Source organism: Motacilla alba, chromosome 13 (genome assembly GCF_015832195.1).
Source record: "Motacilla alba alba isolate MOTALB_02 chromosome 13, Motacilla_alba_V1.0_pri, whole genome shotgun sequence".
Classification (NCBI taxonomy): domain Eukaryota; kingdom Metazoa; phylum Chordata; class Aves; order Passeriformes; family Motacillidae; genus Motacilla; species Motacilla alba.
Window position 1 is genome coordinate 2,587,558 of NC_052028.1, and position 23,431 is coordinate 2,610,988.

Consider the following 23,431-nt stretch of genomic DNA (forward strand, 5'->3'; position numbering starts at 1 on the left):
AGGAAAAGTGTGTTCTGTCCAAATATTTTTGAGCTTCAGTTGAGAACTTCACATATATCTCCCCCAAAGTCAACTGTGTGAGTTTTCCTTGGCTATCTACCTAATATTTCTAATGGCAGAAACAGATTTACACTGTTTTTAAAATACTTACAGTCACTTAAGGATATATAAAGTATAAAAGGATATATAGAGCAGAAATACAATAAATTTTCCCCCATTACAAACATAAGGGAACAGCAAAATACTTTGTTGCTGTGGGAAGCCCCAGTCACCCATGTTTGCACATGCAGGATGCCACCGTCAGGGAAATCAGCAGATCTCATTTGCCAGGAATTATTTTAGCAACAGCCAACCCCAGTTCAGAGCACTGCAGAGGAAAAGCTGAGCCACTGTCAAAGTGGTTCTGGAGCCTTCTGGAGTAACAGTCTCTGTTGAACAAGGTCCAGTTACTTCATCTGACACACCTGGTTCTGCTTACTGCCCTGAGGCTGGATGTGGCACAGAGTTCCAGCTGTGCCCTCGCTTTGCAGAGCGATACAGCTCCAATTTAACAACTGAGAAAACTACAGTCATAGCAAACACCCCAGGTTCGTGGTTAAAGCCAGTAAGAGAGACGTTTGCAGAAGTCCTGCACATTTGTCAAGCAACTGAGAGGAAAGGGAATGCTGAAGATGATCTGTCCTCACCATCACATCTTCCAAATGCTCCCTTCTCCTTTAATCTGAAAGTCAAACTGCTTGACTTGTCTCAGCCCAGCATTCAAGTCCTGAAGCTTTAGCCCAAATACCCAACACACATTTTGTGGGCAAGGATGACTCCAGAGCAAGGCTCTCCAGATACCCAGCTCCAGGGCACCCCACAGCCACCATGGCAAGAACAAAGGGGTGGCACAGAAGAGATCTCGTGAGGGTGCCTTCACCCTAATGGGTGCAGTTGGTTGTCTGCAATATAGTTTGAACACTGAGAAGATAAAAATCCTGCAGGCAGAGCACAGCAAGGGCAGGGAGCTCAATGTCAGTGTTCATAACCCATTTCAAACAAATCCACATGTGCTAGTACTGCTATACTGAACTTCTGAATAGAACACTCCACGCAGCAGAACACCAGCTCCACAAAGTAAGCTTATTGAAATCCCAGAGCCATATCAAGAACCAAAAGGCACAGAGAGTTTCCCTTCACTAAGCTGGAATCTCACATACAATATGGAGCACCTGCTTGCAGTCACTGCTGCAGCTGGAACCTCCAGGAGTCCTCAGGTTTGGTGTCACCCCACACTGTGCTCCAGTCCAACCCAAAACTTAAGATTGATGCTACACTACAAGCAGGTGGAAGCATTCCTGTCTCACACAGAGGACAAGCAATGCAACATCTGCAATCCTCACAACTCCTAACAGCCTAGCAGAGCTGAAGAAAAAAAACCCCAGCATTTTAAAGAGCATTTGGAAAAAACAGACCGTCCTCATTACATGAGCATTCTCCAGCTGTCATTGGCAGACTACTTCTCCATCAGTATGATGATCAAAGTGCAATGGCTGAAGAAATGTTTTTGTCCAGAACATGATCTTAATGACTTACCTACAGGACTAGTTGAAACCCGCTGGGAAGGTGGCCTGAAACCAGGAGCCTTGGAGTTGTCGGGATGAACGTTTTCCACATGTCCTAGCACAGAGTTATTCAGAAAGGTAGACTGAACAGTGAAAGATGGATCAGCTGCTGCTCGGGTAGAGAGTGGACAGTCTCCCCACGCTTGGTTAGCTGGCACCTGGTTGCTATCAAAAAGACTACTAAAGTGATTGAAGAGCGTTGCTGGCCCAAAGGCAGGAGGCAATGATTTGTTTGCTGGGTTAATGTGCATCTGAGAACCGTTCATAACGTTCATGGCTGACGAAAGCTGCACTGCAGCAGGTGGACCTTGAGAAGGTGTTAAAGGAACTTGATTCGTAACAAAAATAGACTGAGGATCTTGATGGAGGTTTGCATTTGGTACCACTGAATAGAAAGAACCTCTGGACTGCATCCTGTGAGTAACTCGAGGTGCTGGTACAGCTACTTGAGGTAAGTTACTGTTGTCCTGATTATCGGCAACGACTGACCTGGGCGACGCTAAGCTTAAAGGAGCAGTTTCTGAGCTGGATGAAAAAGGCATCGACATGGAAGGGCTGATCTCGGCCATGCTGGTTGGCAGAATTTCATCCTGCGCGTTGCTGAGCGGTGCGGGGCTGCTCGCCGGGCGCGTTTCGGTGCCCGCTGAGCTGCTGCTGGCTGACACGCTGCAACTGCTTGCCGCCGAAGCCGGCGGGCACGCGCTTGTTGGCGGCTGCTCGGGGGTGGACACCTTCTCCTTGGGCGCGGAGACGGCCGAGAACGAGTCCGCCTTCAGGGCAGAATGCTGCGCTTGCGGAGCGGTAGACGGCAGAAACGCTGCGGGCGCTTGCCCGTTGTTCGGGGGGGCAGAGGAAGCTGAGGGCAGAGTGCTACAGGTGCTCGTCACAGTTGAGATGGCTGTTGCTGCAGCGCTCGTCTTGGGGACGCAGGCAAAGAGCTGCTTCCTGACCGAGGAGGGAGTCCGGTTACTGGTCACACACAGAGGCTGGGTGGAAGCGGCTACAGACGAGGCGGTAACGGGACAACTGGACGTGGCTAACCCAGGAGACTCCGTCTGCAGAACGTTTCCGTTCTGACTACCTACACGACTCGAGCTGTTATGCTTTGGAGAGCTGTTCGTGCTGCCAGGGTTAACTGGTCTCACTGGGAATGGTCCCCAAGTGTTCGGCGAAGGTGAAAAGGTTCCTCCAAATTGGGCCATAGGTAAGCGAGGGTGCCGGATCTGTTGCATAGTTTGGGCAGCCAGCAAGGCAAAATGAGGGTGAGAATAAGCGAGAGGAAGAGACACCGGAAAAGATGAGCGCACGTTCGCTGGGACATTCTTGTTTAGTTTGTTAGGAGGCTGGAAAGTAGATAGTGTTGATGACTGCGAGGTGACCAGGGGCGGTGCTCCGAGAGGAAAGGAGTTCTTGTTGGAAGCAGTTGCAGTGCTGACTCCAGATGAAAAGTTTGCGTGGATTGATTTGCTACTCGAAGCAGGTGTTCTTATATGAGTTTTAGGAATCAAGTCTTCCAGTTCCTTGGCAGGATCTTGAATAAGGGCATTGATGAGTTGCACTGCGTATCGCGTGGACTCCGTACCACCCCTAGGTTAAACACAAACAGATTTATCTTCTGCAAAAGGAAACCCCACTTTGTGCAATGTTCCATAGCTTCAATCTTATTCTGATCTGTAACTCTATTGTAAATTTACTGCAGTAAGTTATTCCTTGACTTATGTGTATCTTAAGGATTATCTTTGAAGTCGACTGTCAGCATATCTTGGCAGCAGGAATGTATGTGCTATTCTAGAACAATGAAGCTAAATAGATCCTGCCTTTAAAAGCAAACAAACGTTTCAATAAATGACACTGTAGAGTAACTCAAGACTTTCATTTTGAGATACTGTACCTTATAGTGATCATTCTCTCTCCGTTCTTATCTTTTTGCTTATCCACATCAATGTGGGCACCAGTGACATCTTGAATTGCTGTGATGTTGCACCCACCTCTTCCCATTATTCTAGATACGACAGAGGCTGGGACTGATAATTTCTTTGACCTATATCATAAAGATCAGAAATCTGTGAAATGCATTCAAACTCCAAAGACAGACAAAACCCCTCTGCTGTCTGGCAGTGGCGGAAGCAATATTCTTAAGGGCAGTAAGTGGTTTTCTGCTGATTGTTTCTTCACCCTTTGGAGCATCTCTCAAAGTCCCCCACTCAAATTACTCATCACCCTCAGTACCTTGTCAGTACCTGACAAGGAATCTCCAGTAGCATTTATTCCACCACTATTGTAACACAGATATATGAGCCTCACACTACTTCAGAACCCCTTCTGGACGTTATCTAATCTTGGGTAGCTCTCCAAAGTGAGACAAATCCTCAGCTTATCAACCTGAATTTACACAAGCAGCACTGCTTCAACTATAAAAGCCCATGGCTTAACTACTAGGACTGTTTATAGCAAGGAGAAGATGGCTTTCCAGTGATCAGTTCTGTAATACCACCTGCATCCACAACCTTTTAGTATCCACCTCTTTCAGACTTCAAGATCTGGAAGTGCAGTGTCACCAGTAAACAATGGTGGGTGAAAGCAGGTGAAGGTGTGCAGTGCTGTGACCAAGGGAGCTGCTGGAAGTCCCTGTGATTGCAGCAGGGACTTGCAGGAGCAGGCTCACTGTCAGGCCACAATGCTGCCACCAAGGTCAGTCAGTTCAGGGTTTTCCTGATTCACACGGTACTGGTGGGTCACAGCAAGCACACAGTATTGGGAAGTGTCTGAACACAAGCTCTGCTTGCACACAGACCTCAGCTGAGGTCTCTGGGCCATCACTGTCCCCAGACTTTAAGGTGTGTTGGACCTCATGCACCCATAAGCTGCTTTCAGGCTCGCTACTGATGTGCACTGGCTCAGTGCTGAACAATCAGAGGGGATTCAAAGGAGTTTCAGAAATCACAGCACTCACAGGTCCTCACCACCCTGTGGAAAGGCTGCCAGCTTCACCTAGCTATTCCAGTCTTGGAAATTTGTAAGTAACTTGATTCTCAAGGAGTTGTTTGTCACTTAACAGGACTTAGAGGAAACCTGTTTAATTTTAAACATCTAAACACACGGAAATGTTCTAAAGCAACACCTCATGTCGCCAAGGAGTTTTTTCTTTCTCCCATTCCTGCCAGGATAGCACACTACATCCCCAGAACCCCCAGTGCATGAACCAGCTCTATCCCAAAGCTGTTTCATGCTTTGGGTTTTCTTTCCTACCTCCACTTCCAAGGCTCCCTTCTCAAGACAGACGCCACAGTTACTCCCTCCCCAAACCAGAACTCCACGCTCACCTAAGTTTCAAGAACACCTGTATAGCTCACAGGGCTCCTGACTGCACCTTGCTCTGCTTCCACCCAGCCCACTGGGGACCTCTGACAGCCACTCAAGGAGGCAGTTCTCTTCCAGGAGAGCCCACCCCAGTGTCCAGTCCCTCCCACCCATCATCCACAGCCGTTTCCCTCCCTCTCTCCCTCCCGAGGCTGATGGTTTTCACCTAGAGAAGTGTCCCCAAAAGTACCTTTTTGCTCCAGAGCAGCAGCGCCCTCCTCTCTGCAGCTGAAATTGCTCAATTGGTGTTGGCTGCAGAGTGTTGCTGGGGGGAGGGTCTTTCAAAACTCTGCCCACTTGCCTGTCAGGGGCAGAAGGGATGTTTGCATTGGTTACTTGGATAGACATCCCTTCCAGCTGGGGGTCACTCACAGGGAGAGGGAAGAAGAATTCTTGTTGAGACCAGGACAGGCTCTAGCAGAAGGAGCTCCTGGGCACTGCACCCACACATCCACAGTCACCAACAATGCTCTTTGGCAGGACATGCTTCCATCAATCAGGGCACAGCAAACACCAGTGCAGAACCCTGAATGGGATGTTCCTTAGGGCATTCCTCAGGAAAGAGATAGGGCAGGTTCTGGATGCATGTCTAGAACACTGCCAAGGCCAACACAAGAGCAGGCAAACACCCACATGAACACCTGGGCTGAGCCAAGGAGATTCAAAAGCCCCAGGAGAGCAGGAGCAGCCCCAGGTGAGAGGAGGTCAGGGCTGTCTGAGGGGTTCCAGCCTGCACCACTCCCCAAGTGGGGACCAGGCTGCCACCACACACCCAGCAAGGCCACATCACTGTGGAGAGCCCCAATGGTGACCACATCAAAAGGCAGAGACCACGCCAACTCTAAAAGCTCAAACATAAATTTTCATATTAAACTGCCTTTTAAACCTTTATTAAGAACACTCTGTGGCTTCCACTAATCCAAAGGCACCAAGCCCTCTATACAATTACATTCTTTGCACATAGCCTAAAATTCTCCAAAATGAGCACATCTAGTCGTTGCCACTGCAGAACACAACAACAGGAGGCTTTCCTAAGTGCACCCAAAGCATCTAACATTGGTATGTTTGTGCTGTATTCCTTTCTGATAAAGAGAACAAAAAAAACCCCAAAGCCAGATGATCATTCTAGTTCCAAGCAGTAGACAAGATAAAGGTTAGAGATACTGGGGTGGTAATGGCCATACAGCAAAACCCAGTACATTTTCAAAAGAAAAGATTGCTTTACAGTAAAACTTTAAATCTCACTGTATCTCTAAGCACTCACTGTCAGGTAACACAATTTCCCACTGAATCAGTGATCAAGGTCACTGCCCAAAGTACAATGGATTTTGGCCTTGAAGGGATCATTTGCCTCTCCTCTACTCACATCCATTCTGCCTTTATTTCATGGGCAATCATCTACTGTAGGGTTTTTCACTGCCCTCTGCTCCCTTCCCCTTTTATCTTGTCCCCACATCCATTACTCCACTAAAGTCACAGGTTGTCTTTATTTTCTGATGCCAAATGCAACGTTTATGTCATGTTCACATTAAGCTAGCGAGGAGCTACTACAAATTAGGGCTGCAGTTGGTTTTCCCAGCACTGCAAGAGCAAGCAGGATGGATTCTCCTGTAAGTTAATTCTTCAGTTATATAATCTTGCTGGACATTCTGTATTTGAGAATAATTTACAAGCTAAAAAGCTCACAGACAGTTTTAAAACATAGTATTAAAGTCTTTACCTTCTAACCACTTCTTTCCAGCCTTCTTCTCTTTTCTGGCCTCTTTTTGGACTGGTCAGATTCAGCTTAACATTTGGAGAGGTCAGAGGCAGGGAAACAGACTTATAAGTAGTCGACAAAGAATTCGAATGACCTTCACCATCAAGTCTGGGAACAGAAATGTGCTGATTAAAAATTACAGAATAAAATGACAGCATACATTCCTGCAGCTTAAAACTAGTAGCATGAACTGTTTCCAGAAGAACCACAAGGAGGCAGAAGGATGCATTTAGCTCGTCCTGCTGCAGTGAACTGCACAGGACCCCAAGGCTCTTGCAGCAAACCTTGAATGAAACACCCAAGGCAGAAATGATCTATGTTCAAAGAACAGAACAGACACAAATTCCAATTTTTAACACTCCTAATGGAAGCCCAAAACACACACCCTCTAACCACAAGGGTTGATGAATCCACTCATTCTGCATCTAACCTGAATCTGGGGAAAAATAGGAAAATGAAAAATACCATCTCTTCCCACTCCCAGACAAGTGTCTCAATCAGTCTGACAAAAGCCCTGTCTCACTGCCCTTCTTGATGCCACAATGTCTGTGTTCTTATTGAACTGGCCTCTGTCAGCCCAGCGTCCTGCAGATCAACCTCCCTGCTCTCTTCCCTCCCTTGGTGCAGAAAATGGAAAGAGAAAACAAAACTATGGGGGATCAGACTTGTATTACTCAGATGTGAAACCAAAGACTACAGACCCACATGGGATCTGAGCTTTCTGATTCAGACCAATGACCTCTTCAGAAAGTGGTGTAGAAGTTATCAGCACATTCCCAGGCAGCTGAGTGACCCTTTGAACCATCCATGTGCCCCCTGAGCTGCTCTGACTCTCACCTCTGGCTTGACAAGGTTATATCAAACTGGCCATCAACCTGGCAGGTGAAATGCTCAGGGTCATCTTCTTCTCTCCTTAAAAGAAAGAGATAGCAAGTCAAACGAGTTAATGATGAAACCATAAAACAATCCAAAGGTAACAAAACCACTTCTGTGTGTGTATGATGAGTTAAGCTGGCACTTCCTCATTAAATTGCCAGCATATTCCCTTTCAGATCTATTCCAACAAAGCTAACAATACAACATGGTTGCTTAAAAAGTGCAGAGAGAAAAGGCCATTTGGCTCAAGTAATATTAAAAATTGGCCAACAATGCCAAAAAATCTTGTTCTAACAAGATTTTAAAGAGGTTGTGTTCAACAAACTTAACACAGCTTTGCAAATAAAGCAGCCCCAGTCTCTCTAGGCTCTGGGAATGTAGAGTTGGTGTAGAGCTTAAGCTACAGAACACTGACACTGGCCTAGGTGGGACCTTGTGAAACACCAGGGAAGGACCAGAGCAGTCTCACCTCGTTGGTGTTTTGGAAGCTGAGGTGCTGTTTTTTTCTTCCTGAGAGGGGATGAGCAGTGAGGCATAGCGCCGCTCCGAGGAGTTCGTATCCATGGTGAAGTTCAGCTCCTGGCTTTTCCCTCCACTGCTGCTTTCACTGTTGCAATCTGTGCTATCCAAGTTATCCGAGTCGCTGTTCCCACTCGCTCCACCACCTCTTGGCTCTCCATTTATTTTATTTTTATCTGCTTTTTGCTGTGCTAGAGATATATGCTGATCTGGCAAAATGATCTGCATATTCTGAGGAGTCTCTTTTGTTTTATTTTTCTTGTTTTTTCTGTTTGTGCTGGGGGTAGTCACCACATTAGCTCTCTTCTTCCCAAAGGCATTTGTGAAGGTAGTTGAAGTTGCAGAAATTCCAATTGTAGTTGTAGTAGTTGCACTTGGAGGCTCTATAGGAACTTCTTGCTCCACTGAAAGAAAAGCAGTTTACATACAATCAGAACCCAGAAAAATCAGTGCCCTCACAGAATACACCACAGCTGAAGTTATGTTCCTTGCTGAGCTGTCAGACTCAGCACCAAATTCAGCCCTAAATCCTCCAAGAGTGAAAGACTTTTGTGAATAAAGGAGGGGGTGAAGAAATGAGCAAAGGCGTTTTGCCAGGCAGCAGCCATGCAACACTGTCAAATACGAGAGACCAGCTTTCAAACAGATTCCTTCACCTTCATGGTTAGAAGGTGGCACCCCCACCACCACACTGTTCATAGAAACACTTGTTTACCTTCATCATCGTTTTCTTCTTCATCATCATCTTCTTGCAGTTCCAGAGTTTCCTTAGGCTTGTTTTCTTCATCTTCTTCTTGTTTTCTTTTTTGTTCCTCTTTCTTCTTCTTTCTCTTTTCCTTTCTTTTCTCTCTTTTGGCTGCAAGAGCTTGTTTTCTGCTCTCCTCTCTTGACTGTGTAGGAGAAAAGAATCCATATTTAAACATTTTCACACAGACTAAATTATACTTATAATTCAGATCTTCCCTAGAAATCTGGGGGGAAGGAGAAAGGAGAGAGCACAATGAACTAGAATAACTTTGGCACATACTGAATCATTACACAGAAACTGGACAGACCTTATGCAACAACAGGACTAGCTGGTTCCAAAACTTCTAAGGAATGATAACAAAGTAATAACCAAAACAGAAGTATAAAAAAAAATACAGTTTTAATGGAAGATCAGAAAAATTTCTCATCCTCTCAGTCTTTTCTCAAACATTTGATAAGCTCAGTGATATTTTTAGTGTGATGTCCACATCTTTGTTTCAAAAGCCATTACTCAATGGCTCTAATTTTAACCTTTTTAACCTTTTTTTTTTTTTTTTAATATATGGAATCAGTAATCTGCTGCACTGTTTGTGCACAGCAAATGATGTGTGCTCAACAAGTCCACAACCTGGAAAATTTAATAAACCAATGTGGAACTTGTCAAAAACTGTGAGAACCACCATTAAGAGAGCCCACTCTAGAGTGTGTTACTTTAGAATAATTTACACTATTCTCAGCAAATGGAGAGGGGGATTTTCTCCATATCTGCTCGACTCCCCTGAGCAGAAGTCCTTAAATGCTTATGGACATGATTTACCCCATAGAAACACACCATGAGACTGGAGTCCTCCCTTACTCACACACCCTCTGTGCTGAGGTGATCCCAGAGAGCTGCTGCCTAAGGAACTGTTGCTAAGTCCAAGCTTTCCCAAAAAGGACAATGGAGTGGCTGAAGCAGAAGTCAGCTCTGATTTGCCAGCCTCAGTATGTGCCTCACTTGTACGATACATTAAGGGAAGGAACACAGACACAGCCAGAGCATGAAAACTGACTGCCCCAAGAAGCATCAAAGGAAATGCAGCCTAGAGTTTCACACACAGTTCAAATGCTGCTACATGACAGCAATCATCTACTCACTTTTTCCAGGTCTAGCTCCTTCAGCAGTATAGTTGCATTTTTATTGGCTTCTGCAGCCTGCTGGTCTTTAGCTTTCACAATTGTCTCCACACACTGGTGACACTTTTTCAACAGGTCCTGAAATGCAAACTTGTCTTACTACCACTGTGATAAACAACTGAGGAGTGAAGCTTGCTCTACAACATGAGATTAGCCCCTCTGTACTCATAAACATACAAACTATTCACAGAACAGGATCTAATGCTGATTTACTTTTTGAGTGCTATATTAAAAAGGAGACATGCGAGCAAACATGTACATTCAGTGTTTGAATACTTGAGAATTCCCCACGGATATTTTTTGCTGGAAATTGAGGCCAGGGTCTCCTCCCCAAGCCCCGCTCACCTTGTCCGTGATGGTCGCGATGTAGCGCATGCACTCGATGTCTGAAGGAAACTGGTTCACTTCTTTCACCAGGAACTGAACTACTTTCACATGCCCCTAGAACACCAAAGAAAATTCTAATATTTTGTGTTCAATCGCCAACAATCATCATCAAAATACAAGTTTGGTATCTCTCAGTTCAATGCAAAACACTGAAAATAAGCAAGAACATTTCTGGTAAGCTGCTGTTTGGGAAGGAGGGCAGCTCCTGCTTGCTCAGTGCTGACAGCACAGCCATTGCTCTGCTTCAGCGTGGCAAAGACAAGCTCTTCCATGAGCTACTTTTTATTTTAAAATACAAGGACCAGAGGCAGATCTTCATGGTTTTAGTAACAACCAAGACACAAGACAACCCTCTTTAGACACCATCTGTCACCCAATCCACTCTCTTGCCACTCATCCCATGGAGCTGACTTAGACTGTTCAATTACAGGCAAGTCAGATCAGGAAACTGAGCCACCTGAATGTTATCCTGGCAGCACATTCCTCTGCTCCCAGGGTACACTGTGCAACCACGCAAAGCACCCAACTGTCGCTTCTGAAGTTATGTGAAAGCAAGGCAGTGTCGAAACAGGGGCAAGCTCAGCATTTTTGTTTGTAAAAAAAGCTGCACAGTTATTTGCTCCTTTGTTAAAGGCAAAGCAGTTACAGTTAATAAATTCCTCTGCTCATGCTCCTTGCATCCAACACTACAACTGATGGAACCATCCTAAAGCAATGCTTTTCCTTCCAAGCAGAAAAGGCAGTGGGTGACAGAAGAGCTGACTATAGTGTCCCATCACAACATATTAGGAACAGAATGAGAGAGGCACAAAGGAATCAGGACAGCTTATTGCAGGCTGGTATTGTGTTCACCTCCAAAGCAGGACTGAAACAAGCAGCACAGACTGCAGAAATACGGAAATCTCAAACAGTCAAAGTTTTTGCACAGTGTACAACTGGAAATGATAAAGTTAACATCATTAATGGAACAAAGTTTTTCAATTCTCAAAAACTGGATCTTTGGGAAGTGCAGTAATTATGACTTTGAAGCAGGTATTTTATCGAAGTAGCATTTTTGCCATCTTATATTTGATTCTTCCAAACCCAAGCGTTCAGCCTCAAGACCAAACAAGAGGCGCTGTTTTGAAAACATACAAGAAGTTGGTCTCCTACCTTGCGGAATGCTGACATAAGAGGGGTAATTTTCCTGTTATCTGCAGCATCCACGTCTGCCCCTGCCTGCACAAGCAGCTGCACCACGTCGTAGTGGCCACCGTTGGCTGCCAGCCACAGCGGCGTGTTTCCTTTCTTGTTGCGAACGTCGATGTGTGCCCCTCTAAAAGCACAAACCCAGAGAAACGGCATGAGTGAAGGTGGAAGTCCGAGAGCAAGATCACAAAACATCACCGTGCAACTTTATATAGATATAGAACTTTAATAACTAAAATACAGTGGCAAGATATGAGAAATTCTGTCCCTGAAATTTGCTGTTTCATCTGCAGGGTAGTGACAAGGGGAATATTTAAACCTCCCTGACAGAAATGAACACTCATTTCATGTCACCTAATGCACCAGAGACATGCAACCAGCAACCTTTTAAATATCAGTGTGGTGACTACCCACAGGACAAAGCAGCCCCTCGAGATGTTAGCAGCACACTGGGTTATGCTTGAAAAGCTCAAGGGCTACTTCCAGGCTTTGCCCCCCAAGTGACAGGAAACGCTCATGTGGGAGTTGCTGGATTCATACACAAACAAGCTGTCCAAGCCAGACACTGTCTGCCTGCCTCTGGTCCCAGCTGCCTGCTTGGCTCAATTAACACTGCAACAGCAAGATATTCCAGGATAACACTGCAGAGTAGGGAACAGATTTAACATCCTATTTTCAGAGCTTCCCATTCCCTTTGCTCTCAGGTGCATGAGGTAATGTGAACAAGAGCACCTTTGTCACAGAGGAATACAGAACAAATGTGCCACTAATCATTAGTTGTAACTACTTTGGGTTGGAAGGGATCTGAAACCTCATCTTGTTCCAACCCTCTTGCCATGGGCAGGGAAGCCACCCACAAGATCAGGTTGCTCGGAGCCCCACCCACTCTGGCCTTAAACACTTAATGAGAAGAGATGATTTACCGATTAATGAGGAGCTCGCAGAACTTGTAGTGACCCTTATCTGCCGCAATTGTTAAAGCCGTATCTCGTGAGGAAGGCACAGGTGGGGCGTTCACATCTGCTCCTTTATCAAGGAGAACCCTTCCAACCTCTGCATAGCCTCCTGAAGCTGCTTCCATCAGAGGTGTGAGACCAGTCTGTGCAAAGAGAACGAGTTACTCTGTGAAATCTGCACAACATACTTCAGATAAGACATAAATGATTCCTACAAAGGGAAATCAGATTTTTATTTAGCTGCTCATATTTAGTTTAGGAGCCTAACTTCAAGCAGTCTCTTCCTCAAAAAAGACCCCAAAAACCCAACCAAAAAAAACCCCAACAACAAAACAAAACACCCACACACAAACCAACCAAACAAAACCAACCCAAAACCCAAACACTCTTGGGCTTTGATTTATACAAACCCAAGCAAACTGTTGACTAAGCACCACCAGATACCTGTCTCAACAGCAAATGCAAAGTTTATAACAAGATCACTACAACAGAGGTTAGAACAGATTCAAATGAAGACACAAGTGTTTCTACAAAAATACTCAGAAACTGGCTTTATAGCTTTTCTCTAGCCTCCCTTGGCACTGAGACTGACCTGGGCCCAACTTAGTTGCCAGGTCAGACTGTTAAAAAAACTTACACCAGCTGCTAACATGCCCAACTGACCATTTGAGAGCTGGCTTTTATCCATATCCCCTTTTCTCCAGCCACAGTCATTCCAGAAGCAGGCGGGGTAGACAGACACAGCAATTATTTCAGCAGCCTTAGGAGTTACCAAAAATTCCTTTGTGCTGGGGAAATCAGTCTGGCTGTCTACACAAGCTTTAAGCTTGCTTTATGGCAGGAGACACAAAGCTGTCCCAGAGCACCAAAGGATGGGACCTGTGGAGCATTTCAGAGGCACAGAAGGTCACAGTACTGAAGCCATGGGTTCTACAGCAACGTAAAAGCTTTACAAAGTTTCACTGCACTACTTTGGTTGTAGACAAGAAGCCTGTTCTATATGAGAATCACAAGCAACACTATTCTCTTCCTGCCTAGACTTCACTTGCATGTAAAAATATCTGTATCTGTTCTGTTACTGAGTAATCACGTCAAGTTTAAACCTGAAAAAAGTCTAGACAAGACTCAATCTAAGTTTCATTATGAACTCAAAAGGACCAGTCAGCTTTTCCCTAATGCAAAAAATACATCATCAATGATGCTTTTTTATTTTTTAAAAGAAACCACACTCATTTCAGAACATTTAAGCGCTCTGATGTAATAACTCTCTGAGCCCAGAGAAGCTCAAAGTTACAGAAAAATTTGAAGAAATTTGATGACTCAGAGGCAATAAATCATAAGGAAAGGCAAGTCCCCCACTTACCTTTGCCCTGTGCTCGACATTGGCCTTCCTGTCCAGCAGCAGACTGACCACCTCTGCCCGGCCCTGGAAGCAGGCCAGGGTGAGGGCTGTGTTGCGGTTGGTCTCGATTTGGGCGTTAATATCAGAGCCCATATCAAGCAGCAGCTTCACGGCAGGGACGTGGCCATTCATAGCAGCCAACATCAGAGGAGAAATCCCCAGCTTACTGCCAGTCCTGAGGGAAAGAAACAAACTGCAGTGCCCGTGGCAGAAGAAAAGCTCTGGGAAATAGAAGTGCCTCCAAGAGCAACAAAATGTTTTGTTGTAAGTCAGAAAGGAACACGTAACCTCCACAAAATATAGGCACTGGCCTAAAATAGCAGCATTTTAAATTGATTAGGAGAAACCACCAGAGGGACTACATGCAATAAACAATTGCAATTTATAAACCAGGAAAATATATTTCAGCTGTTAGACATTCTGATGGCTGAAGCAAACATAAGCCTCATCTGATTTTTTCAAAGAAAAACATGCTTCTAGCACAGCTGCAGCTCTAACTTTCCCTAGTTAAGAGTTCTCTCGCCCTATCTAGTGTTAGAATATATGTAAGTTTTCTTAAAACTAATACAGAGCAGGCTTAAGAGACACTGCTGTGTAAATCTGTTCCTCTGCTTGAAAAAGACATCTTCAAAGACACCGAGCTGCCCTGAGCACTTGACTGCTTTCCTGACGTGGTCCTATTTGGAAATAGTTTGACTTTCAGACCTCAGGATGGTGGAAAAGTGAAAGAAAAGGTTTGCAAACTATAATCCCTTAAAATTTAGGTAAAAGTCAGATGAAATTTATGATACTTAAAGGATTTAAAAGCACTAAGATGACATGAACATAGAAGATGTCATCAGTGTAAAAACACTGTTGCAAGAAGGTCTGAAAACACCTGAGATTCCAACCTGTGCCTCAGGACAGAGCCAACAGGAAGTGCCTGTGCCACACTGAAGCTCAGCTGGTCACACGGTACATTACCTGGAATTAATTTCTGCCCCTGCATTGAGAAGAATCTTGATGATGTTAACATAGCCACCAGATGCAGCAAGGCTTAACGGCGTGTAATCAGACACATTCCTGTGTTCTTTGTTTGCTCCCCGGGCCAACAGCAAATCAACAACCTGAAAAGACAGGACACGTATTAACAGACATATCGTGGCCTTTGCTGTTATCCAGGGAGTGAGAGGATGTTATCACAGACTTTCCAATGTGCTACCAGCTTCCTCTGTCAACAGACAAGATTCCATAGGAAAATCTCCACCCTCCTGTGCTTGACTTTTCCCTATCTCTGCATAGCCCCCACAGCCCATGACCACAGCAGCTTGTCTGCCAGAAAGGTTGTTTTACCTAAATAAAACTGCAAGGCTTTAAAGTGAAGCTCTTCCTGGGAATCTTAAAGTTTGCAAACAATAGATCTACTCCCACTCCTTTTTCTCTTTCAGAAAAACTCATCTCACAATTTGAATTCAAATGACACTTGAGCAAAGTTTGGCCATCTGTATTACATGAACTTTCCAAAAAAAATGCGGTAAAAATGAAAGTGACTGATGTTAATAGAACCAGGAGGAGGAAGGACTCCTCTATCAGAAGCTGCTTTGCTTCAGAGAATTAAAATGAGAGAAAATTCAACCATTTTGGTGATGTACTTCAGTGGGCCTCAATTTACTAATAACATAGCCAGAAAAAAAGGCTCCTTGTTAAACCAGAAACACAACAGGTAGATTCTGGCATAAAGAAAAAAAATAAAAAAGGAAGAACAGAAGACTTCAGTTGTTCAATATATAATGCTACTACTACAGGCCATGCTGATCTTGCCTTTTTTATGAGAAGCACTTTTACTGTTAAAGATCTGCAATTCAAAAGTAAAATGGAAGCTTTTCAATTTTGCCCAACTATTTTAATCCTTATATTAACCTACTACAGATCTCCTGGCCATCTCCATGCCATCTTCTAAGGTACTCTGCACATGACTGAAATAGGAAGGATTTCACAAATATTTTTGGACAACAACACACACAAATCTGACAGAACTCTGAAACATCCTTAAAAGATGGGTACAACATTGCACCTGCACTTATCAGCCCTGTTCATTATCACTAAAGCCAAGTCCTGCCCACACAAAATCCCAGTTTCTGCCCTTGTGTGCCTGCAGCAGCTGTGTCAGGTTTGAGAACAGGAAAGATGGATAAGGGAAGAGCTCAGCAAATAAAGTTATTCAGTAAATATCACAGAAGTATTTACCGTGTGAGGATACACTGACTGAAAGACCACAAATTATCACAAGTGACCGTGAGCATTAACTAACAGAACTGGGATAGGCAAGGGAGAGAAGAAAGTCTTAAATTTCATCTTCCTTTCTTAGAAGATGAAAAAGCCATAAATTAGCTACACTGAAACAGGTGAAAAACCTTCCAGAAAAAAAGTTAGATGTATCAACAGCAGAAGAAACCCAACACTGTACAAAAAAAGCCCCTATCTGCAAGTAACAACTCCAGCCCTTTGAGGACATGTCTGTACCTCCTGGCGTCCACCGGAGCATGCCAAGGAAAGCGGAGTATCCTTCGTGCGCTCCGACTGGGCTTCGATATCCCCACCTTTGTCCAGAAGAATTTCCACAACACCAACATGTCCAGCAGTTGCAGCCAGAATCAAGGGTGTAAAACCTAGTAACATGAGATGGCATTAAAAAGCAACCTTGAGTATCTCAAAAGTATTATTAAGGAGCAGAAATGCACAAATGGGTTGATTCACAATGACTTCTGTTGATCATATCCCTTTCTCAGACTGGGGGTTTCCTGCTGGATGCCACAATCTCAGAGCCTTTCCCAAACCTCTTCCGACCCTGTCACATTGAGGCTCTGATTCCATCCAAAGGCTGTTCAAATGAAATTTAAACAGTGCTTGCAGTGATCAGTTTGGATTAAGTTCTGATCAGCTCCTCTCCTTGGAGAAGTCACAGCTTTCTGCATAGTTACTGTTCAATTAAGCTCCAACCAGTGACCACATCTGCCCTGCATGTGTTGCTGACTGCCAGTGGTCAACGTGAGCTCCAACACACGTGGCGTGGTGGTTTTATTCTCTCACCTCTAAAAGATGGGAGATTTTGCTGAACTCTGTTCCTGAAAACGACGATACCCAACCTGACAACTGCCACCACTCAGCTCTGGCAGCCAAGATGGGCTGGTTGCCCCATCGGCTCCTCTATCCAGCTTGCTGAGGTCATTTGTAGCAGGTGAGTTGTAAGGACAGAAGTGCCTCATGTTTCACAAATCTGCTGAAGATCCCACTCAGGTGCAGACAAGCTCACTGGTTTTGTATGACCAATGTTACTACATGAAGTGCAGGAATTCAGTTCACATTTTGAAAGTCAGTCTTTCAAGCTTTAGCTCATGGTCAAATTGTGTTCTGGCTTGCACTCACCCTTCTTGTCTCTGTGCTCGATATTGGCACCACGGGCAATCAGCACAGACACGAGCTCCTCGTGCCCCCCCGCACACGCGAGGGTCAGCGCAGTGTCGTGATTGCTTTCGGTCTTCACGCGTAGGGAAGAAAAGAAAGCAGATATTCAGAAATACAAAAGAAAGACGACTTGAGTATTTCTCCAACAGCACTAGATTTTTTTTCCCAAGCCAATCCACTCCAAGCTCAGCTCGATGACTCACATGTGCATCGATGTCCACTGATGGATACATGGGGAGCACGGACTGCGGGGGCACATTGCTGGCTGCCTGCGGGCAGGGCTCGGGCGTCGGGGACTCGGTAGTGTGCGAGGAGCTGGCGGAGCCACTGGGCACTCTGCTATTCACAGCTGAAAATGAACAGCAGGTTATTAATCCGCTCTTAGGAATGTCCCATTTTATATGAAAAATATTAAGTTCCATAAAACTGCAATGGTCTAATATCAGGACAGTAACGGGGGAAGCAAATTGAATGTTCCTAAAAACAAAAAGCAGCTTTGTGGCAGTTAAACAGTGTAAGCATCGTCTCCAAACTGTGATAAGTTAGAAAATAATTTTATGAATTAGTCTGTATGCATTACAAGTGTGAATTATGAAGGTGATTAGTTACCCTTTTCTAATTGTAACCTTCACTGTTAAAAAGAGTTCAATCATGTGCTCAGTTTAAGCAGGCAAATTATTTATCACTAACACACAAACCTAATGTTCAAAAATGTAGTCTTCTTCTGCAATCCTAAATTTTTTCACATAAAGGTTAGTCCACACTTAGCCTCCAGAGAAAGTTTGCAGAGCAAGATGACTGACAGCCATTCATACTATTAATCATGTCTCAGAGTTAAACCAACCCAGGAAAGTGGAAGGGAAGCAGACAGGAGGGGGCAGTCAACAAAAATAAGAAAGCTGAAAACTGTCTGTACTCCCTAAAATTTATTCTGATTGATGCACAGCCTGTAAAAGATGTCATCCTGAAGATCCAGCATTGCTCAGGGACACAAGGAATGCAACTTTATATTTTATTAAATTAACAATTAATAATTAATTATAGTTTTAAATCAACAAGCAGAGAAATCTCCCTGGACATCCACTGCAGGGCCAGAACTCCCGCCTGCCTCTGTAACCTGATGAGAGTCCAGGCGGAGCCTGGATCCCTGTAATCAGCTGGGATTCCCTGCCAGGAAGGTGTAACACACCCACGCAGACTCGGGGTGTGCTTTAGCTTCAGTAATCCCTGCTGATAGAGCAGCTGGATTTGACAAGTATTGTCACTGCTGGATTGCCAAATGTCTCTATTGTGCAGCCTCATCAGCTGGAACACCTGGTGAGCTCTGGTTATTCCAAAACACACAGTATTTAGCAGTGTTCCTGGAAGAAGCAACTAAAGGAAAACACTAACAGCTACAGGTAGGAAACAAGCAGCAGAAACATTTTGCTTTTGTCCAAGTGCTAAGGGAAGATGAAGGATGAACTCCAACCTGTGTATGACCTAGAGAAAAAATTTAGCAAACCGGCTCAACCTTCCTCATTGCATTGACAGATTACACACCAGCACTTACTCACAGGAAAATGGGGTAGATGGAAAAGTCATAGCAAAAGGCCCAACATGACCACTGACACCACTAATTCAGCCTACAGAGCTGCCAGTGCCTGACAAAAGAAACACAGACTGAAGCGCAGCAAGGTGGGTCGCTTCCACTGGGTTCTGGAAACATGGCAGGGGGTTCACTGAAATTTGGGGGAGTTCCATTTTCAGTTGTATTTTTTAAGCAAACACTTCTCCTTGGTGCAGAAGCAAAACCAGCATAAATATGTGGTCACCACGTTTAGGCAATGAAGTACCAGATCTGAATTCTTGTTACAACCTTCATGAGCAAACCGGATTTGTATTAAAAGTTTCAAATACAAAAGCTCACAATGGATTATCACTCCCAGCAGCAAATGAGCGTTAATTAATGCAATACGATTGTTGCTCAATGCACTGAAGTGCAAGATAATAACTGGATTTCCACAGATTACTCCTTCCAAAATACCGTATCACCCTGTGAAGGATTCATGTAAAATCAAGCTGGTCCTTCCTCATGGAAGACACTGGCTCAATTTCTTCAGCTCTTGCAACTACACATACACATAAAACCACATACATGTGCTGTGCATGCAGAGCAGGGTGGGCAGAGGGACTCCACTGGAGCCAGTTTAAGGGTTTTAAAGTAATATATTCAGTGTTGCTGTCACAGATCACACAAATTCTCTGTATTTCACAACCATGACTGAAAATACTAAAGTATTTCTTAATACTTTGTATTTTCATCTTGTGTTCAAAGCATATGAGTGTGCACTACGCATTTCATGTGCACAGTAATAGCATTAAACATGAGAGAGAACACCAAAGGCAATAGAAATGAAGATAAACCCTGCACTGATACCCTAAAATATGGTTTAAAATAAAATCTAACAAATATTCCTACAACACCCACCAATTAATCACCCTCTGTATAACTAATGAGCTTACAAAATGGCAGATTTTTCAAAATGCTGTTTTTTGCTTCCTCAGTGTGGACCCAAGCTGGACCCATGGAGCAGCAGCATAATTTGTGGTCTGTAGAGCAAAAAAAAGCCTGAGAACTTCTGCCTCCAGTTTCACAGGGCTGATTTATCCCAGCTCTTGTTACACAGCAAAATACAGATTTTAAACTTGAAAATGACCTTGCAGCAATGGTTCCACCGTGGCATTAACAAGGAATGTCTGTGGTACCACAGCTTAGCAGTGAAAGCAGCACTGACACTGCGTGCCCTCGACTCCAGGGAAATACCAGTTTTGTGACAGAGGTTTTAGATGTGCCCATAGACTTAAATATTCAAAAGATTTCCTTATAGAAAAAAAATTACCCTCCACATGACAAAATCCAGGTTTCCCATGCCCTACAAAGGGTCTGCAATGTTCCAAAGGTCAGTGTTTGAATGAGTTGGAAGATGAATGCTGGTCTTTAAAGACATGGATGACTATTTCAAAGTCATTAAAAATATCAAAGGAAACATGAGTAAAACAAAATAAAGCAAGAACTTGGTATTTTATCCAAATACATCTCTGAAGCATTGACCATACCTGGAGCAAGCAGCTCTGGATGAGATTTCAGCTGTAGGCTGAAACTGTGGCTACCCAACTGCTGTCACGACACGAGCATTGGCATACAGAAATACTGGACTTCGATTTCAGTTCCTTTTTCTTCAAAGGAATTGGGATTTTCAGGACAGAATCATCCTTTTTCAAGCCTGAGCAATCTTTCAGCCTGTCCAGGCAGCTTCTCAGTAACCTGCTACTGCAGAGGCTTTTGCATGTTGGTAACTGCAGCTCCTCTTGTGCTCACCATTCCCCACTCCAGATTGTCCCAGTAACCAGTTTTACTCCAAACACCAATCCTCAACACAGTAACTCGGATGTCACCTCCCAAATCCTCACCTTAAAATACCATAATTCTGTATCACTGACTACAACCAGAATGTCAGAACCAAACAACAAAGATTCTGAGAACACACCTGAAATTTCAGTTTGGAAACATCAGCTCACGGGACAAGAGTGGGACAGAAAAGCACACACAGTCTCTTGACTAAAAATACCAGCTGAGCAAAACAAATAGAAACAAAAATATTCCAACTAGAGACAAACCCCAGCAACACAGAAAAGTTCCTCATCTTTAATACCCTAAACCAGAAAACAGCCTCAATTCAGATACTACAGCTAAGAAATTTGCAATGGAAAATGCAGAAGATTAAGTGAAATGAAACTTCAAAACAAGAGGCTCCAAGAAACCAGAGAGATACTGAGTAATGAAAATGATAGCTGTGTTCCAAATTAATTTATTGGTTTCCTACTCTAAACTGCACCAAGTCTGTCTCTTTTGTAAACCTGGTTAAAGTTTTGACTGTAATAAGTCACATCTTTAATGTACTATTAAGTGCAAGATTTTTGCAGCAGCGCATCAAAATAAACTCCACTACAAACAAAACATTCTGGAGTGGAAAGAGCTGCTTCATTTTTAGGTTTTAGCTGACTTTCCAAAAGGTACTTGGTTACTTCTGTGTAGGTTTACAGAAGATGGGATGTGTGCCATGACTCACTGACACTTTGCACCCCGACATCCACCACCTAAACAGCTCACAGCTGACACATCCTGCCAGCACAGCTGTAAGATAAATACTCCATTTATGTATGTTGTCACTGCTCAGTTGGTTAGCAAAATACAAATTTGTAGCTTCATAGAATTTGAAGTTCTCTCTTACAGCTGGTCCCAGCTGAGGCTTGGAAAGATTTGCCTCCCACATCACAGAATCCCAGAATGGTTTGGGTTGGAAGGAACCTTAAAGCTCATCTCATTCCACCCCCTGCCATGGGCAGGGACACCTTCCACCATCCCAGGTTGCTCCAATTCCCATCCAGTCTGGCCTTGGACACTGTCAGAGATCCAGAGGCAGCCACAGCTTCTCTGGGCAACCTCAGGGCCTCATCATCCTCACAGGGAGGAATTTCTTTCCAATATCCCATCTATCCCTGCCCTCTGGCAGTGGGAAGCCATTCCCTCTTGTCCTGTCCCTCTAGACCCTTGTCCCAAGTCCCTCTCCTGGAGCCCCTTTAGGCTCTGGAAGGAGCCTGAGGTCTCCCCTGAGCCTTCCCTTCTCCAGGTGAGCACCCCCAGCTCTCCCAGCCTGGTCCAGAGCAGAGGGGCTCCAGCCCTTGGAGCATCTCTGTGGCCTCCTCTGGATATCACCACTGCTAAGAGCAACAGTAAAAGGTATTTCAGGGCAGAGGGAAAAATAATTTCTGTTCTTCTGAAGCAATCCCCACTCAAACTGAAACACTCAGAAGGAACATAAATGCTCATACCTCTTCTAAACCCAGAGTCACTCACTGACATCACTGCAGCTCCAGCAGTGGGACCAAGGGGAGCCCTCAATGACAGCCTGAGTGGGGGACACAAACCCCTAAAACCCAGGCTTCCCAGGCCCCAGGCACAAGCCCCTGAACCATTTTACCTGGCATCTGTAGCGGGCATGTAAAAACATATCTTGTAACAGCTTTTATTGCTCAAAAATTCTTCATAAAATTAAGGACTATGGGGTAAGTTTGTCAGAAAAATGCGTTTTAGATATGGATCAAAGAGTTCAGAATATGAGTAGACAAATTTACCATTTGGTTTTACATGGCTATAAATGTGATATATAGTAGGATTATAATTTACATGGAGATCACTTTTACACAGTCTGGATTTACAAAGTGAGAAAGATATCTAAACTCTGACACTTTATTTTGGAGGGAAGTGAAAGAGACTTATGAATTTCAGAAGAAAATACACTTCAATTTAGCAATCAATACATTTTTGCAGAAGTCTCTGGAACTCAATAGCTAAAGACTTCTCCAGAAGCATTTCTGTAAATGCCATTTCTAATGCAGAAGATGGTGCTATTTGTAGTGATTTTTGAAATAAGTAAATCTCATGTCTCAGCAAAAAATGTCTTTAAGTACTTAGCAAAACCAGTAGCTGTTTTCAGAAAGGAAACCAATGTCTCTTCAACTTTTTATAATTATTTTTAAGATACAGTTTTTCTGGCTATTTGCAATCTTTTTTCCCACAGCACACTTCTCACACTCAGCTGGACTGCAGCACTTTTCACAGTGGGGACACTGAGTTTGTGGCTGCAGAATGAGCTGCTGACCACGAGAGGGGTACAGACTCCATGGCCTTGTGCCAGACACGTTCAACCCTCAGCAACAGCAACTACTCCAAAGATTAATCCCTTGTTGATTATGTTTTGTGTTAGCCATTCAAATTTTCCTCATTATACACTCCACTATTAAAATTTTGAATAATAAAAATTTGCAATGTTTTAATGTTGGCCGAGTATTCTGAAGAGCATCGCAGAGCAGGGAGGGAGGCTCACCGTGCACAGGAGGAACTAAAACTGATGCTGTATACACCAACCGGAATTACAGCGAGCAGAGGACAGGAGCTGGCACAACCACC

At 44.1% G+C, this 23,431-nt stretch overlaps 1 protein-coding gene across 12 annotated transcripts in view; it reads right to left on the minus strand.

The window, feature by feature from the left end:
- LOC119706729 (ankyrin repeat and KH domain-containing protein 1) overlaps positions 1-23,431 on the minus strand; it is a 100,649-nt gene that overhangs the window by 11,528 nt on the left and 65,690 nt on the right. For all 12 annotated transcript variants that reach the window (XM_038150673.1, XM_038150684.1, XM_038150682.1 and 9 more), the window contains 16 exons: positions 17,622-17,767; positions 17,380-17,491; positions 16,477-16,622; positions 14,938-15,080; positions 13,936-14,149; positions 12,540-12,715; positions 11,581-11,743; positions 10,387-10,482; positions 10,003-10,119; positions 8,834-9,008; positions 8,069-8,522; positions 7,561-7,635; positions 6,685-6,831; positions 5,155-5,265; positions 3,496-3,645; positions 1,576-3,191 (listed from right to left, as the gene is read on the minus strand). In XM_038150673.1, coding sequence (XP_038006601.1) covers positions 1,576-3,191; positions 3,496-3,645; positions 5,155-5,265; positions 6,685-6,831; positions 7,561-7,635; positions 8,069-8,522; positions 8,834-9,008; positions 10,003-10,119; positions 10,387-10,482; positions 11,581-11,743; positions 12,540-12,715; positions 13,936-14,149; positions 14,938-15,080; positions 16,477-16,622; positions 17,380-17,491; positions 17,622-17,767 — 4,041 coding nt within the window. The remainder of the gene's footprint in view (positions 1-1,575; positions 3,192-3,495; positions 3,646-5,154; positions 5,266-6,684; positions 6,832-7,560; positions 7,636-8,068; positions 8,523-8,833; positions 9,009-10,002; positions 10,120-10,386; positions 10,483-11,580; positions 11,744-12,539; positions 12,716-13,935; positions 14,150-14,937; positions 15,081-16,476; positions 16,623-17,379; positions 17,492-17,621; positions 17,768-23,431) is intronic.